Source organism: Curcuma longa, chromosome 7 (genome assembly GCF_044706935.1).
Source record: "Curcuma longa cultivar G26 ecotype Majalengka, Jawa Barat chromosome 7, ITB_CL_G26_1.1, whole genome shotgun sequence".
NCBI classification, from domain to species: domain Eukaryota; kingdom Viridiplantae; phylum Streptophyta; class Magnoliopsida; order Zingiberales; family Zingiberaceae; genus Curcuma; species Curcuma longa.
In genome coordinates, this window is record NC_133867.1 from 8,985,205 (window position 1) to 8,998,775 (window position 13,571).

At 37.0% G+C, this 13,571-nt stretch overlaps 2 protein-coding genes across 2 annotated transcripts; both read left to right on the forward strand.

Moving 5' to 3' along the window:
• Positions 1 to 477: 477 nt before the first annotated feature.
• LOC141831597 (uncharacterized) lies at positions 478 to 4,810 on the forward strand. Its single transcript, XM_074718990.1, has 10 exons — positions 478 to 890; positions 1,393 to 1,579; positions 1,653 to 1,786; positions 1,879 to 1,991; positions 2,102 to 2,225; positions 3,335 to 3,484; positions 3,576 to 3,731; positions 4,207 to 4,286; positions 4,389 to 4,438; positions 4,514 to 4,810. Exons 1-10 carry the CDS (start codon positions 510 to 512, stop codon positions 4,651 to 4,653), a joined length of 1,515 nt encoding a protein of 504 aa, XP_074575091.1. The 5' UTR covers positions 478 to 509; the 3' UTR covers positions 4,654 to 4,810.
• A 1,418-nt stretch (positions 4,811 to 6,228) lies between these two features.
• On the forward strand, positions 6,229 to 13,239 carry LOC141832457 (nuclear matrix constituent protein 1b-like). The gene is made up of 8 exons (XM_074719964.1): positions 6,229 to 6,452; positions 7,440 to 7,649; positions 8,507 to 8,760; positions 9,117 to 9,387; positions 9,474 to 9,557; positions 9,682 to 11,615; positions 11,747 to 11,996; positions 12,797 to 13,239. Exons 1-8 carry the CDS (start codon positions 6,273 to 6,275, stop codon positions 12,947 to 12,949), a joined length of 3,336 nt encoding a protein of 1,111 aa, XP_074576065.1. The 5' UTR covers positions 6,229 to 6,272; the 3' UTR covers positions 12,950 to 13,239.
• Positions 13,240 to 13,571: the final 332 nt, after the last annotated feature.

Below are 13,571 nucleotides of genomic sequence, written 5' to 3' on the forward strand. Positions count from 1 at the left end.
TTACAGAGAGAGGAATTGAATCGAGTAGAATTGATGATGGAGACTGTCAGGAATTGTGAGAGGGGTAGAGAAACCAGAGAAAATTTGATGTAATATAAAATTAAAAATTAAATGAAATTTTTAATTTTTAATTTTCTTTTCTATGGTTGATCTTTTTTCCGTGTTTGATGAGAAATTTTGGATGATGACATCTTTTTTTAATTGTTTTTTTATTTTCAAAATGGACTAGAATATGTATTTTATCATTTTTAATTACATTCAAATAGCTCATTTATCAATAAAGACGACAGATTGATAGTAAAAAAAATTAAAAAGGAACTTCCAAAAAACGTGATATTAATGCAACTTTGAGGGCATTTTGAAAATTTTATTAAATTTAGGGGGGGGGGCTTCCAATTAAAGAGAATGTTAAAACATCCAGGGGGAAAATAGAAATTAAATCCAATCTCACTGCTCAGGCGAAGTAGCTACTCAACTCTGCTCGAACGCCACTCGATCGATCTAGAAGAATGGAGAGATCGCAAACCCTCGCCTCCGCTTCTCTCCTCCTCTTGATATCCTCCTCCCTCTTCTTCACTTCTTCTGCGTTACCGCGGAGGTGGCGGCCGCCGCGGTTTCTGGGGCGATTTGCGCGGCTCGGTGTCTCCAATCGGGCGACGTACCAATACGAGGAGCGGTACTTCCGGCAGCCGCTCGACCACTTCAGCTTCGCTGACCTTCCTTCCTTCGAACAACGCTACCTCATCGCCGGCGTCGACACCTGGGCAGGCCCCTCCGGTCCCATCTTCTTTTATTGCGGAAACGAGGGCGACATCGAGTGGTTCGCCGCCAACACCGGCTTCGTCTGGGACATCGCCCCTCGCTTCTCCGCCCTCATCGTCTTCGCCGAGGTCGGTGTGATCGGGTCGCTACTGAATATTTTTGTATTAATGATTCTTGTTAAAAGTTGATCCTCTGGTCATTAGAAGAAATTCGCCAGTGCTATTGATGATGCGGTGGCCTAATTAGTGTTCTCATGCACGGACAAAGCAATAAAAAGATATCGATTATAGCTTAAGATCCTTAAACTGAAGTATTAATTGTAACAGAATTTATCGTATGATCAAGTTTTAATTAAAAAATCTCTTTTTTAGGGTTCCATATATGGTGATTTTACTACAATAGGTTCCATGAGCTAAAATATAAATCAAGAGCAAGGTAGCTTCTCCCAGTTTCTTTTCTTTTATGGCTTTGTTATTGCAGAGAAGTGCTATATAAAACTATAAGTGGATTTAGAATTGTGTATGTACAGTTTGTGTTGCTTTTAAACAATTCTTGAGTTCGTGGTAGCATTACCAGGCTAACCTTCAAGTGTTAGAGACCTAATTTTGTTTGTTTATTTGTATACGGCAGCACCGTTACTATGGCAAGTCGATGCCCTATGGAAGCAAAGAGGAGGCATATAAGAATGCTGATTTTTTATCATATCTCACAGCTGAGCAAGCGCTTGCTGACTTTTCTGTGTTGCTTACTGACCTAAAGCGTAATTTTTCTTCAGAAGATAGCCCAGTTGTGCTATTTGGTGGTTCCTATGGGGGAAGTAAGTTATTCTCTTTCCATTTTTATTTTAGTGAGATATGGTAGTTTAACTCACATTAATGCTTCTGGTGCAGTGCTGGCTGCTTGGATGAGGCTTAAGTATCCCCATGTTGCCATAGGTGCACTTGCTTCCTCTGCCCCTATTCTTCAATTTGAAGACATTGTTCCACCCGATACATTCTATAATATTGTCTCCAAAGATTTTAAAGTCAGTATATCCATTTCCGTTTGCTCGGATATCTGCATACACAATTGCACACTTTGTTTAGTTTAATGAGCTTGGCCTACAACTGGTTTCAGCGAGAAAGTTTAAGCTGCTTTAAAATCATAAAGGAGTCCTGGGACGTACTGGAAGCTCAAGGAACGGATAATGATGGTCTTCTCAAACTCAGTAAAGACTTTCACTTGTGCAGGTGCGATGTGTCACTGATGTTATCAGTAAGGAGAGCCTAATGTCGGTTTTTTCCTCTAGATTACCATTTTCCTTGTTGCTTGCTTTTTCAAGTGTGGATGTCAACTACAGGAATCTTAACAACACGGATGAACTTTCAGACTGGTTGAGCTCTGCCTACAGCTATCTTGCTATGGTGGACTACCCATATCCATCTGACTTTTTGATGCCATTACCTGCAAATCCAATAAAGGAGGTTAGCTCACACTACTGCACATCGATATAGAACTATTAGATCTGTGTTTCTTCCTGAAATTTCTGGTCGAGATTTTACTAATTGCTAGAGTAACTCTCACACTCTTTGTACTTCTAAGTCATATTGCACATAAATATGTAAATGGGAATAGAGGAATGCAAACCCTGATCAACCAAGGAAGAACTTTGTGTCTATTCTTCGCTAGATGAGAAGCGAAGAGCAAACTGGAGAGAACACACACAGCTTTAATATAACAATGCAATGTGGAGTCCTTCAGGTGACCAATAGAGGTTGTTAATGTGGAGGGATAGAATAAGGCCCGTTCTTATTATTGCAAGCACCATGCGTCCCAGATAATCATGGTGCTAGATATGTTGGCCAAGGCAATTAACTGGCCATTGTTCAAAGACTTGAATATCGAAACTATGCATGCTCTTATCTAAGCGATGCAATGTCTCAGTGTTTCGGTACTGTAGATCAATGTAATTTACCAGTTGAATGACTGATTTGACTATACGATAGGTAAATCGGTCTCCTTCAAATCATCTATTAGTAGGCTTATTTGAATAATATCAACTTCATAATGGTTTTCTAAATATTCGAATCACTTGCATCCACTACCAAGAGTGAATTATTTTCTAGCAACTAACATAGGCTTCCCTTTATTTTCCTTCCCTCTCATTTTTCTTACCATGTGGAAAAGGAAAATGATTTTATCGTGATTATTCCTTCCTCCTCCTTTCTTCCTCTACATTTCCTCCCCAAGTAAACTCCACCTTACGTAATTTACAATTCCTCAGGTTGTTGATTTAGGTTGAGCCACGCTGTGGAATTCTGTACTCAGTGCATCGAGAGCTCCATACTTCCTAAGTTGATTGTGTTAGATGGGACACTAGTTTAATCAATTCTGTCCAGAAGTTGGGAGTGGGGGCGATGCTCTTTCGTCCAGAGCCTCAGCATTAGAGCTAATTTTTCATGTTCTAGACATTGGCATCTCTAGATGTGCATATTTCTTCTCACAGCATTAATGCAATTAGTCAGACTTTTTTTTCTTTTTTTTTGGTATAGCAATCGATTGTTCATTATATGTCACCCTCCCCATTCTCTAGTTATGCAGAAAAGTCGACAATTATCCTAATGGGACTGGTATCCTAGAGCGCATATTTGCCGGAGTAAGCATCTACTACAATTATACTGGAAATGTTGACTGCTTTGATTTGGAGGATGACCCACATGGAATGAGCGGATGGGATTGGCAGGTTCATCCTCCTCCATTTTATTGCTTTTTGCTTGTTCTAACTGAAAATCCATGATACTCGAGTAACTAATTTCTGTTTCCATTACCACCAGGCTTGTACAGAGATGGTTATGCCTATGTCGAGTGACAAAGACAGTAGTATGTTTCCGGAATTTGATTTTGATTATGCTGCATACCGAGATGAGTGTGTTCGGGATTTTGGTGTCAGGCCTAGGCCTCGGTGGATTACAACTGAGTTTGGAGGTCATGTAAGTTCTGTTGCTCTACTTGCTGAGAAAACACAGTCCATTAAAATGTGCAATGCTTCCTTGCAATCTGTTCTAGTATAGTTTAATTGCAACAGTTGATTCTACCTTTAAAAATATGATACAGTGATAGAATTGTGTCGACTTCCATCAAGAAGGCATAGTTCGTGGCAAATGGCCGGAGATGCTAACTATAATTCCAGTTGTTCTAACCTTCTAGATCAGATGCTTTTTTCATTTTTCGATTTTCTTCAAAGGTCTACAGCAGATTCAGTTTGATTAGCTAAATAAGGCATGGTGCTAGGTTGTTTGCTTTTATTAATTGATTATTACTTATTTTCTTATTTAGTTGTCATAAAAACGTTTAACAAATTTTCTCTATAAGCTGATAAAAGTTCATTTTCACAATTAATATTTCGTACCTATTAAATGGTAAAAAAAAACTGAAAAAAATATCATCAATCATTGGATTCTGAAGGATATCAAGACCACATTGATGAAATTTGGCAGTAATATCATATTCTCAAATGGATTGTTGGATCCCTGGAGCGGCGGCAGGTAAACCACTTCACCCATTTATGTTTCTTGCAAATCCTTTCAGATTTCAGTTCAGATTTGTTCCATGTATGAACTTAATGATTCTTTCTATGTTCTTTCCAGTGTTTTGCAAAACATATCAGATAGTATCATCGCACTAGTAACTGAACTAGGTACATCTTTTCTGAGTTCGATCCGTTAGTTTTTCTCCATCGAAAGTTCTGTTTACTTGGAAGACTTGTTTTCAGGGGCACATCACATTGACCTGCGCGCTGCTACCGACGAGGACCCTGAGTGGCTGGTAGAACAGAGAAATTCAGAGATCAAACTCATCGAAGGTTGGCTATCTGAATATCATAAACAAAAGGCATCCTCTTTCATCGTGTAGTTACAATATCTTATACTTGCTGAAACTGATAAGATCATAAACCCATTGAGTCTTTGTCAGATTTGCTAGGAAACTGAACCATGTGGTATTATTGATGCCTTTGTGCAAGTAGGAACTTCTTTAGATGTTCTATGGTTGCAAAGTAGTTCTACTTTAACTTTGGCATTCAAGTAAAAGCTAGAAAAGGCCTCAAGCAAAGCATAAAAGATAGAAAAGTGTATGTCATATGTGGGTCTGAGTCTTTTTATTTATGATGGCACACCCTACCTTCCAAGCTGTTCATGACTTGTTGTCTGACCTACCTCGGTTCGGTCATGCTCGACACGAGAAATAATCTTATACTCGACGGTGTGATTTCGTTCGGTCGATAAAATTTGAATCAATGGTGTGTGATTTTGTTTGGCCCAACATGAGTTTGAATCCCTGTAACCATATCATTGAAAGAGTTGTTACTCTTGTTGTGAGCAAGAAATAGTTTTGATTTTGTTTGGTTAAGTAAAAATTTGGAATTACCATATTTTAAATTTTAAGATAGAGTTTTTTTTATTTGGTTTGTTTTATAGTTAATCAAATTAACCTTTTCATTGTAATTTTGATTGATCGAGATTAAATTGAATTAATTTGATAACTAAATGAAACCAGTTTGGTTATCTTTATTTTTTTAGTTTGAACTGAAGAATAAACCTTCTTGATTAAAATATCTATTGAACCTTTTCATTGCAAGATTCAAAATATTGTATTACGGGCTAATTACTTATTAGCTATCAATTATTGATAACCGAGCTAATTAATTATTTTTTGATAACCCTTATTAATTATAAAAATTTAAAAGGAAAATTATAATTATATTTGGTCGATTAATTAAGGTGTCAAGTCAAAAGTTATAAAAGGAATTAAGATCAAAAGATGTTGGGCATCTGGGTTTGCGTACGTTTCTCGATTTACTCTGGTGATCGATAGGAAATTTTCGTCCGGTCACCTCTAGGGATTGAGTCAATAGTTGGGATTATTATTTTTTTTATAAAAGGAATTAAGATGATTTTTTATTTTGAATAACTATACACGATTCTCCTAATTTTTTAATGTTTTAATATATATTGTTATTGTTAATTATTATTTAGAAACTGAAAACAAAAATTTTAAAATTAAAAAGTTTTCTGGATCGTAGCTTGCACGAATCTCAAGGCACTGGCTTCGGTTGCACGAAGCCCTTTCAAAACCATTCAAATTTTAAACGCGCCCACAGAACAATTGGTTCCGTTACCAACCCTTCGGATATGATTGCGGAAAACTGCGGGTCCCGTTTGTATTCGTTTTCACTCCAGTTACAATGAAGGTAAGTATTTGGGTAGATGGAGGTTGGCAGGCAGCTGGATTGTTAAATTCCTCAGGCTGCCATAAAGCCGGAGCTGTTGCGGTAATCGTACCGGCGGAGCTCGGGATGCGATTCGGACGAGTCGGATCGGGTAATCGTCCTCTACAAGACTCACCTTCTTACAAAAAGCCAAACCGAAAGTGGAGACTGGCCGAGTCCACTCGCTCGATCTCTTTCGCTTTGTCCCTTTTTCTCCCGCGGCGGCGAGTCTTGCTCCGCCGGTACTCGGATTAGGGTTTTAGATATGGCGAGCCCTCGGACGGCAGCGATGACGCCGGCGTCTCTCACCATCGATGCCCTCAGGACTCCGCTCGGGGACGACGCGATCTGGAAGAGGCTAGAGGAGGCCGGTCTGGACGAGGAGTCTGTGAAGAGGAGGGATAAGGCCGCACTGATAGCTTATATCACGAAGCTGGAAACCGAGGTGATTTCCCTCCCTTTGTCCGTTCATGAGTTGTTGACTAGGTTTCAGTTATGCTAAGGCTACCGAGTTATTCAGATATTTTTTTTGGAGCAATTTTTAGAACTACATAGTTTTGAGCAAGATTCTCAAGCAATATTGAATTTTTCCTGCAATTCTGCGAGCGATGTCGCAGAGAAATTTGATCGGGACGCTTGTTCTGGTTAGGCTTGGCATGAAAATCGTGATTTATTTTCCCTTGTACTTTGGCATTCATTTGTTTTTTAAGAAAATATCTCATTCATTGTTTGTATTCAAGTAGGATTGTCCTTGTATGTACGAGGTTTTAGAGTTGCCCCAATGGATTTTTTTGTCGCAATTTAGTTTCGCCATCTCAGTGATGACACTTTGTGGTATCATCTGGGAAATCGCGTCTACCATCATAGGCATGAGCTTGTACTGAAAGGTAGTTTTACTTTTCTCAACTTCTTTCAGCTATCCCTATAGCGTAATCTCCTAAAGTAATAGTAGAGATAAATACTACATGACGGTTGCTAACTATTTTTCCATTGCTTGAAGTTTGATTTCCTTTTTGTTTTATTGTCATCGCCGGACTCTTTCCCTGATTTTTTACTGCATGTTGGTAAACATTGATATTTGATCCGGATGTTAGTCACTGTTAGATGAATGACTCTTTTAGGAGATTCAATTCTTTTCTGATTTTCTATACCAGATAACTGGCATAAGCATTTACAAAGCAGCAACTTTGCTGACATATTTAGTATGTGTCTGAATGGGTTAGTCAATAAAAGCAGTCATTGCTGCTCTAATTGGCTAGCAATTTCTTGGTTCAATTTCAAATTTTATGATGTCATTTTCTCCATGCTTCATATTTATTCCAATGACATGAATTTCTAAGTCCTGATGCTGCATTTTGTATTGGAACTTCAATTTCTTTCTATGTCAATATGTTTTATTGATATGCCTTTTTTATTTGTTTTATTATGGTAGATCTATGACTATCAACACCACATGGGACTTCTTATTTTGGAGAGAAAGGAATTGCTTTCTAAGTATGAGCAAATTAAAGCATCTTCAGACTCAACCGAGGTTATATACAAGCGAGAAGATGCTAAGCGGCTATCTTCTTTAGCTGAAGCCCATAAACGGGAAAAAAGTCTTGAAAAGCTTTTGGGAATCCAGAAAGAGTGTGTTTCAAATGTGAGTGCATGCTCGGTGAAAAATATTATCTGAAATTTTACTATTATACAAAAAAAAAATTCTTTGCAATTCTCTCGCAATGCTTATGCAACCTCTTGTCCAACTTGTACCATTTATGGTTTGGATTAATTGCCATCACTTTCCTCATTTGACTTCTAAAAAGCAATGAGTAAATTTTTGGAGTCATTCACTAGATAGATGTTACTTTGATAAATAATTTATATTGTAGCATGTAAACACTTCACTAAATGTTTTTTGCCAAAAATTCAAACTTATGATGGCTCCAAAACTTTGAGTTTGCTTCTCATACCATAGGAGAAGGTCACGTTTCTATAGTTTTATTCACAAAACTCAAAGCTTTGATTTCCTTAATCCAAATCATGAGCAAGTTTCGCAATCTACATGAAAATCCTTACTGAGTCAAACTTAAATTATATTGTTCTTTATGTCAATTTTCAGATTATTAGATGTTTCCACAATTTGTTTAAAAAATTTTATATGCTAATGTTTCTTTCATGCTATACATTGCATTTTTCCTGAAGATGTTAAATATGGTTATCAACTTGATCATGAGAAAGGTGCACTACTTTTGATATTTCTTTAACTTTCAATAGTTGAACCTTGATTGTTTTTAAAATCTGAAATGGAAGTTTCACTGCTTTAACCATTCAGACTGGAGCCCGTTACTATTTATAATGAAAGGCAGAGGTGTTAAATTTTGTATCAGTTTGTTTGATTTATTTTTCAGTTTGATTTGTAATTTGACACCTTGATTCTTACACATTCTACTGTCATTTACACGCTGTTTTATGCTGTAAAAGAGTTGGAATATTTATGCATGCGATCTTCTTATATAGATTGAGAAGGCTTTGCATGAGAATCTAGTGGAATCTGCTGAAAGAAAGGTTGAATATGAACACAAAATTGCAGAAGCTCGGACAAAGATGGAAGAAGCCGAACAGAAATTTGATGAGGCTGAAAGAAAACTACTTGCAGCAGAATCTTTGCAAGCAGAAGCAACCAGAGCACGTAATTCCACATTAAGGACATTAGATGATATTGAAGCTCGGGAAGATGATCTCAGGAGGCGCCATTCTACTTTCAAGTCTGAGTAAGTTGTTCTTCAGTTTGTTCTGCAGCGGTGATCTTTTATGAAGGAGCTTCTTTGCATTTTTGCAGTTTTATAGCATTTTTGTCATTGTAAACCAGTTGATAATAGCATTTTGTTTTCCCATATTATCATGTGCTTATTCAAATGTCTGGAAAATAACATCCAGTTGCAAAGATGTTTTCATTTTGGTGGTTTTATTATGGTTTTGCTACTTGCGACATACTTTGTTAGTTCTAAAGTTGAATCAACAGCATGTATCGTTATATCAACTCCAAAACCGTCCTGTTAATTTTACAGTTTACAATTTAGCAGTTCCTATTTGTCTTGCTGATTCTCAATTCAATTATATTCTATAGATGTGATGCTAAGGAAAATGAGATGAACCTTCAAAGACAAGCCTTATATGAGAGCCAAAAAGCTCTGTATGAGCAACAAGAGAGATTACTGGATAGTCAGAAATTATTAAATCAGAGGGAGGAATTCATCTTTGAAAGGATGAAAGAGTTAAATTGCCTTGAGAAAGAACTTGAGGAAGCAAAGGCTAATCATGAGGAAGAAGCTCGGTCTCTCAAAGTAGAAAAATCCAACTTTGATCTAGAAGTTGCTGCTTTTGCAACTAGAGAAGAAGTCTGCTACTTTCTTTCTAAAAAATAAAATGTTTTTTTATATAATTTTGTTTACCTCTTTATTGTGACATTGGTTCATTTTTGCAGGCCATTGTTAAGCGTGAAACAATGCTTGATAAAAAAGAACGTGATTTACTTGTTTTACAGGAAAAGATTTTGTGCAAAGAACAGGTGATGTATTCTTTGTTCTGGTGTTTAATCATTTTTCTTAAAATTCTAGTGCATTGTACTGAAAACTTTCAAGATTATAAAATAGTTCCTTTTGGTCTTAGTTTGTATTTTTTTATGCTTGTAGGATGAAATTCAAAGAATTCAGATGGAGCATGAAGCTCTTTTAGAGAAGAGAAAAAGTGAATTGGAAAATGAAATTGAACAGCGACACCTAAAGTTGAAGAACGAACTGGAGGCTAGACAATCTGCACTAGAGGCTAAGGAGGCTGATCTCTCTGTTAGAGAAATTGCTATTGGTGAAAAAGAACATGCTATTGTTTTGCAGCTTTCTGAGTTTGCTGAGAAGCAAGAAGATGTGGCTAACAAATTGAGATTACTTGAGGAGAAAGAAAAAAGTTTAATTTTTTCACAAAGAGAAGCAGTGGTTGCAATTCAAAAGCAGCAGAAGGAAAGAGAGAGTATTCTTGAGTTGGAGGTAGGTCTTGAGAAAACTAGAGCTAGTTTGGAAGACAAAAAGAAAGAGATTCTTCTTTTGGAAGAAAGGTTGGAAATCACCTCAGTAGAGAGAAATAAATTGCATGTTCTAGAAAATGAACTCAAAGGAGAAATTGACAGTCTCAGATCCCAGAAACTGGTACTTCTTGCTGAAACTGAAAGACTGAAGGCTGAAATGGAGAAATTTGAATCTGATTGGGAGCTTATGGAAGAGAAAAGACAAGACCTAAAAAGGGAAGCAGAAAGGGTTGAGGAAGAGAGTAAAGCAGTTGCCCGCTACCTCAAGAAAGAAAAGGAAAACATTAAGCTGGAGAAGGACAACCTTCACGATAAGTTAAAGAGAGATAGTGAGCATTTATCTAGTGAGAGGGAGGAATTTATCCAAGAAATGGATCGACAACATTCAGATTGGTTTGCTAAGATTCAGCATGAAAGGGATGAGCTTGTCAGGGATATCAATTTTCAGAGGAAGGAATTAGAAAATAGTATCAAGAAAAAGAAGGAAGAAATTGAAGCATACTTGAGAGAAAGGGAAGAAGCATTTGAACAAGAGAAGACCAAAGAGCTTCAATATATAAGTTCTCAAAAGGAAATTATTGCAAAGCAGCTAGAACATGTTGCACTGGAGATGCAAAAACTTAACACTGAGAGAGCGGAGATTGCTCAGGATCGTGAACAGAGAGAAAAAGAGTGGGCTGAAATGAAGAAGTTTACAGAGGCACTGGATGTTCAATGTCAGAAGCTGCAAAAACAGAGACTTTTACTTCATGCTGATCGAGAAGAAATTGATCAAAAAATTCAACACCTTAAATATCTGGAGGATTTGCATATTGAATCTGAAAATAAAGCATTATCTGATGTGCAGATTGATAAATGCAAGACTCCTGTTCTAGAGAAACACCAATGCTATGATGCTTCCCATGGAGAGATTATTAGTAATGATTATTGTACAAAGAAGTTGGGTTCTCAGAGTGCCCTAACTACTTCTATCTCTCCGGACACTAAATCATGGATCAGGAAATGCAGCGAGGTGATATTCAAGTATTCATTTGATAAAGATTCTGATACTGGGAAGAAGGTGGAGAATGAACTGAAAGAGAAATATAGGGATTTTAAATCAACAGAGGTTGGTCTTCATCTGAATAAGAATGTCGTTGCTGATAAACAAACTAATGCTCCAGAAGTAGGCAATCTTCAGGATTTATCTGTTATTCCCGAGAAGACCAGGTCTAATGAGCATGAAAAACTATATGGAGCAGAGATTGATCAAGTGAGATATAGTTTGGGTGGGCAGAATCAGATGGCTGATGCGAAACCAGTTTTTGATGCTCAAAGCCCATCTATAGTTGGAACAAGTAGCGGTAGGTCTCAGCGACACTTTGAGAATTCTGTACAAAAATCTAGAATTCTTAACAATGTCAATTCATGGCTGTTAGGCCAAAAGAGACCAAACAGCATGCTATCTGATAATCATGCAGATATTCATTCAGAAGAAAATCTGAAGTCACAGAAAAGAGCTAGGCAAAATGGAAATTCTGGCGCTGATGGGAATTCTTCTAACTGGTATATCTTCTCTTTAGCTATATGTCTACCACTTTGGTTGATTATGCATATGCACATGAAAAAAGATTTGTTTATTTGTTTTTGTTGTTATAAATCATTCATCATACTAACTTGGCTTGTTCGACTGGAAGTGTTGAATCACATCCAAAAGGAGTGGAATCTGTACACAAGCATAAATCGGGTTCGGAAGAAACATCGCATGCAGTTTTTAAGGAACAAGAGGCACAAACTAAAATGGATTCAAAGTTCGGCATTGTAGAAAATGGGACATCATGCAAATTTGAGCATTCTTCACTTGCTGGAGAGGTCACAGTTTTGCCCAGCAAAGATGCTAATAAAACTAATGCATACAGGAAGGATGCATCTGAGGAAGTTAATGTGGTAATTTTTCTTGTTTATCTTTTGTTTGTTGAGTTCTCTTTCCATGATTTATGATATTCCTTACTGATAGAAGATGCAATTACTGGGTTAAGGAAAACAAAAGATAAAGGAAGAAAGAGCGTGTTGAGGAGCAAGGGATGGGAGGCTGCAGTTCTTTCAGGCCACTTTCCTCTCAAAATAGAAACCTAAAAAATACCACGTTCATTCATTCTGATACCAAATTGAGAATAATAGAGCAATAATTTTCAATAATTTTTTTTTTGGCTAATCACATTTATAAACACATAGGTCGGATCTCACTGAATAATATCTCAAACGAGGCTAAACCAGTGTATATATACTTTAGGGGTATTTACTAGCAGATATATATCACATGAATTCAACTTCCTGATGAATACACAACATAATAATTCCATTTGCTCCAGGCTGGTGTATATAAACTGGGGTCTAACTTAATTACACTTATTTTTGATAATTTTGCTAGGATTACTAGGTAAAATTTGGAGATTTGAAACAATGGCTTTTGGACAATATCCTTTGCAACTGTAATAAACATCATTGTTCACTATTGAAAAGTTTGTTTAAAGGGATTAAATTAATGCATCGATTTTTTTTCTATTCATCATTTTTTTTATATACTACATACCAAATATGTGTTTAATTTAGCTTAGAGTTTTTTATAATTGTTTTTCTTACCCAAACTATATCTTTAGATAAATATATGAGATTGTGCCTTCTCTATTACATCAACAGAACGTTATGCTCTAAGACTTAATGTTTAGTGACATTTTTCATTTCAGCCTCCCAGTGGTCATGTCGTTAAGGATAATGGCAGGCTTAAAATGCAAGAGAAACTCAACCAGGATGCTGATGAATCAGAAGATGAAGACGATGATGGCAATGAAACACCATCATCTGTGAAGCAAAAATTATGGAATTTCCTTATAACCTGAAGACCTTGATATGGCCATGGTAGAGGTTAGATATCGTTTGCTTTTGCCAAACTATCCTGCTAAAATACTCCCGCAATCTGGATAGGAGTTCATAGTTGTGATCAGAACTCAGAACTTTGTGTACATTCGATTTCCATGTGGCTGTTTGGTTTGCCAACATGGACCCTTTTTCTTTTTACCTTTCCAAATTTGTAAATGCTATGCTTTCCTGCATGCCTAAGCCTCTCTTCTACCTGCCTTGTGCATTGTAAGAAACATTTTGCATCATAATCTAGTTGTTTTACAAAGTATTTGGCAGCCCTTCATTTGTTTCAGAATCCTTTTAATGGCCATCACAAGGTTTCTGGTTTTTGCTGCTTTCTCAATTGTTCCAAGGCTTCATCTTCTTCACTGTAAGTTTTTTTCCTCAGTCATTTCTTCATCATTGCACGTTTATTTGCCATGCTATTGTTGAAGTAGACGTCTTTTCTTTTTCCTCTCCCTCATTGGATTCGGATCAAGTCTACAACTTAATCAAATCAACAAAAGCAGACAAGACTTTGTTCTTAGGACTCGGCCAAACCATCATTGCAGGGCCAGGTGCAATGTTCCATGAGTAGGTTCTGTGGGCTTGGGGCCCCGG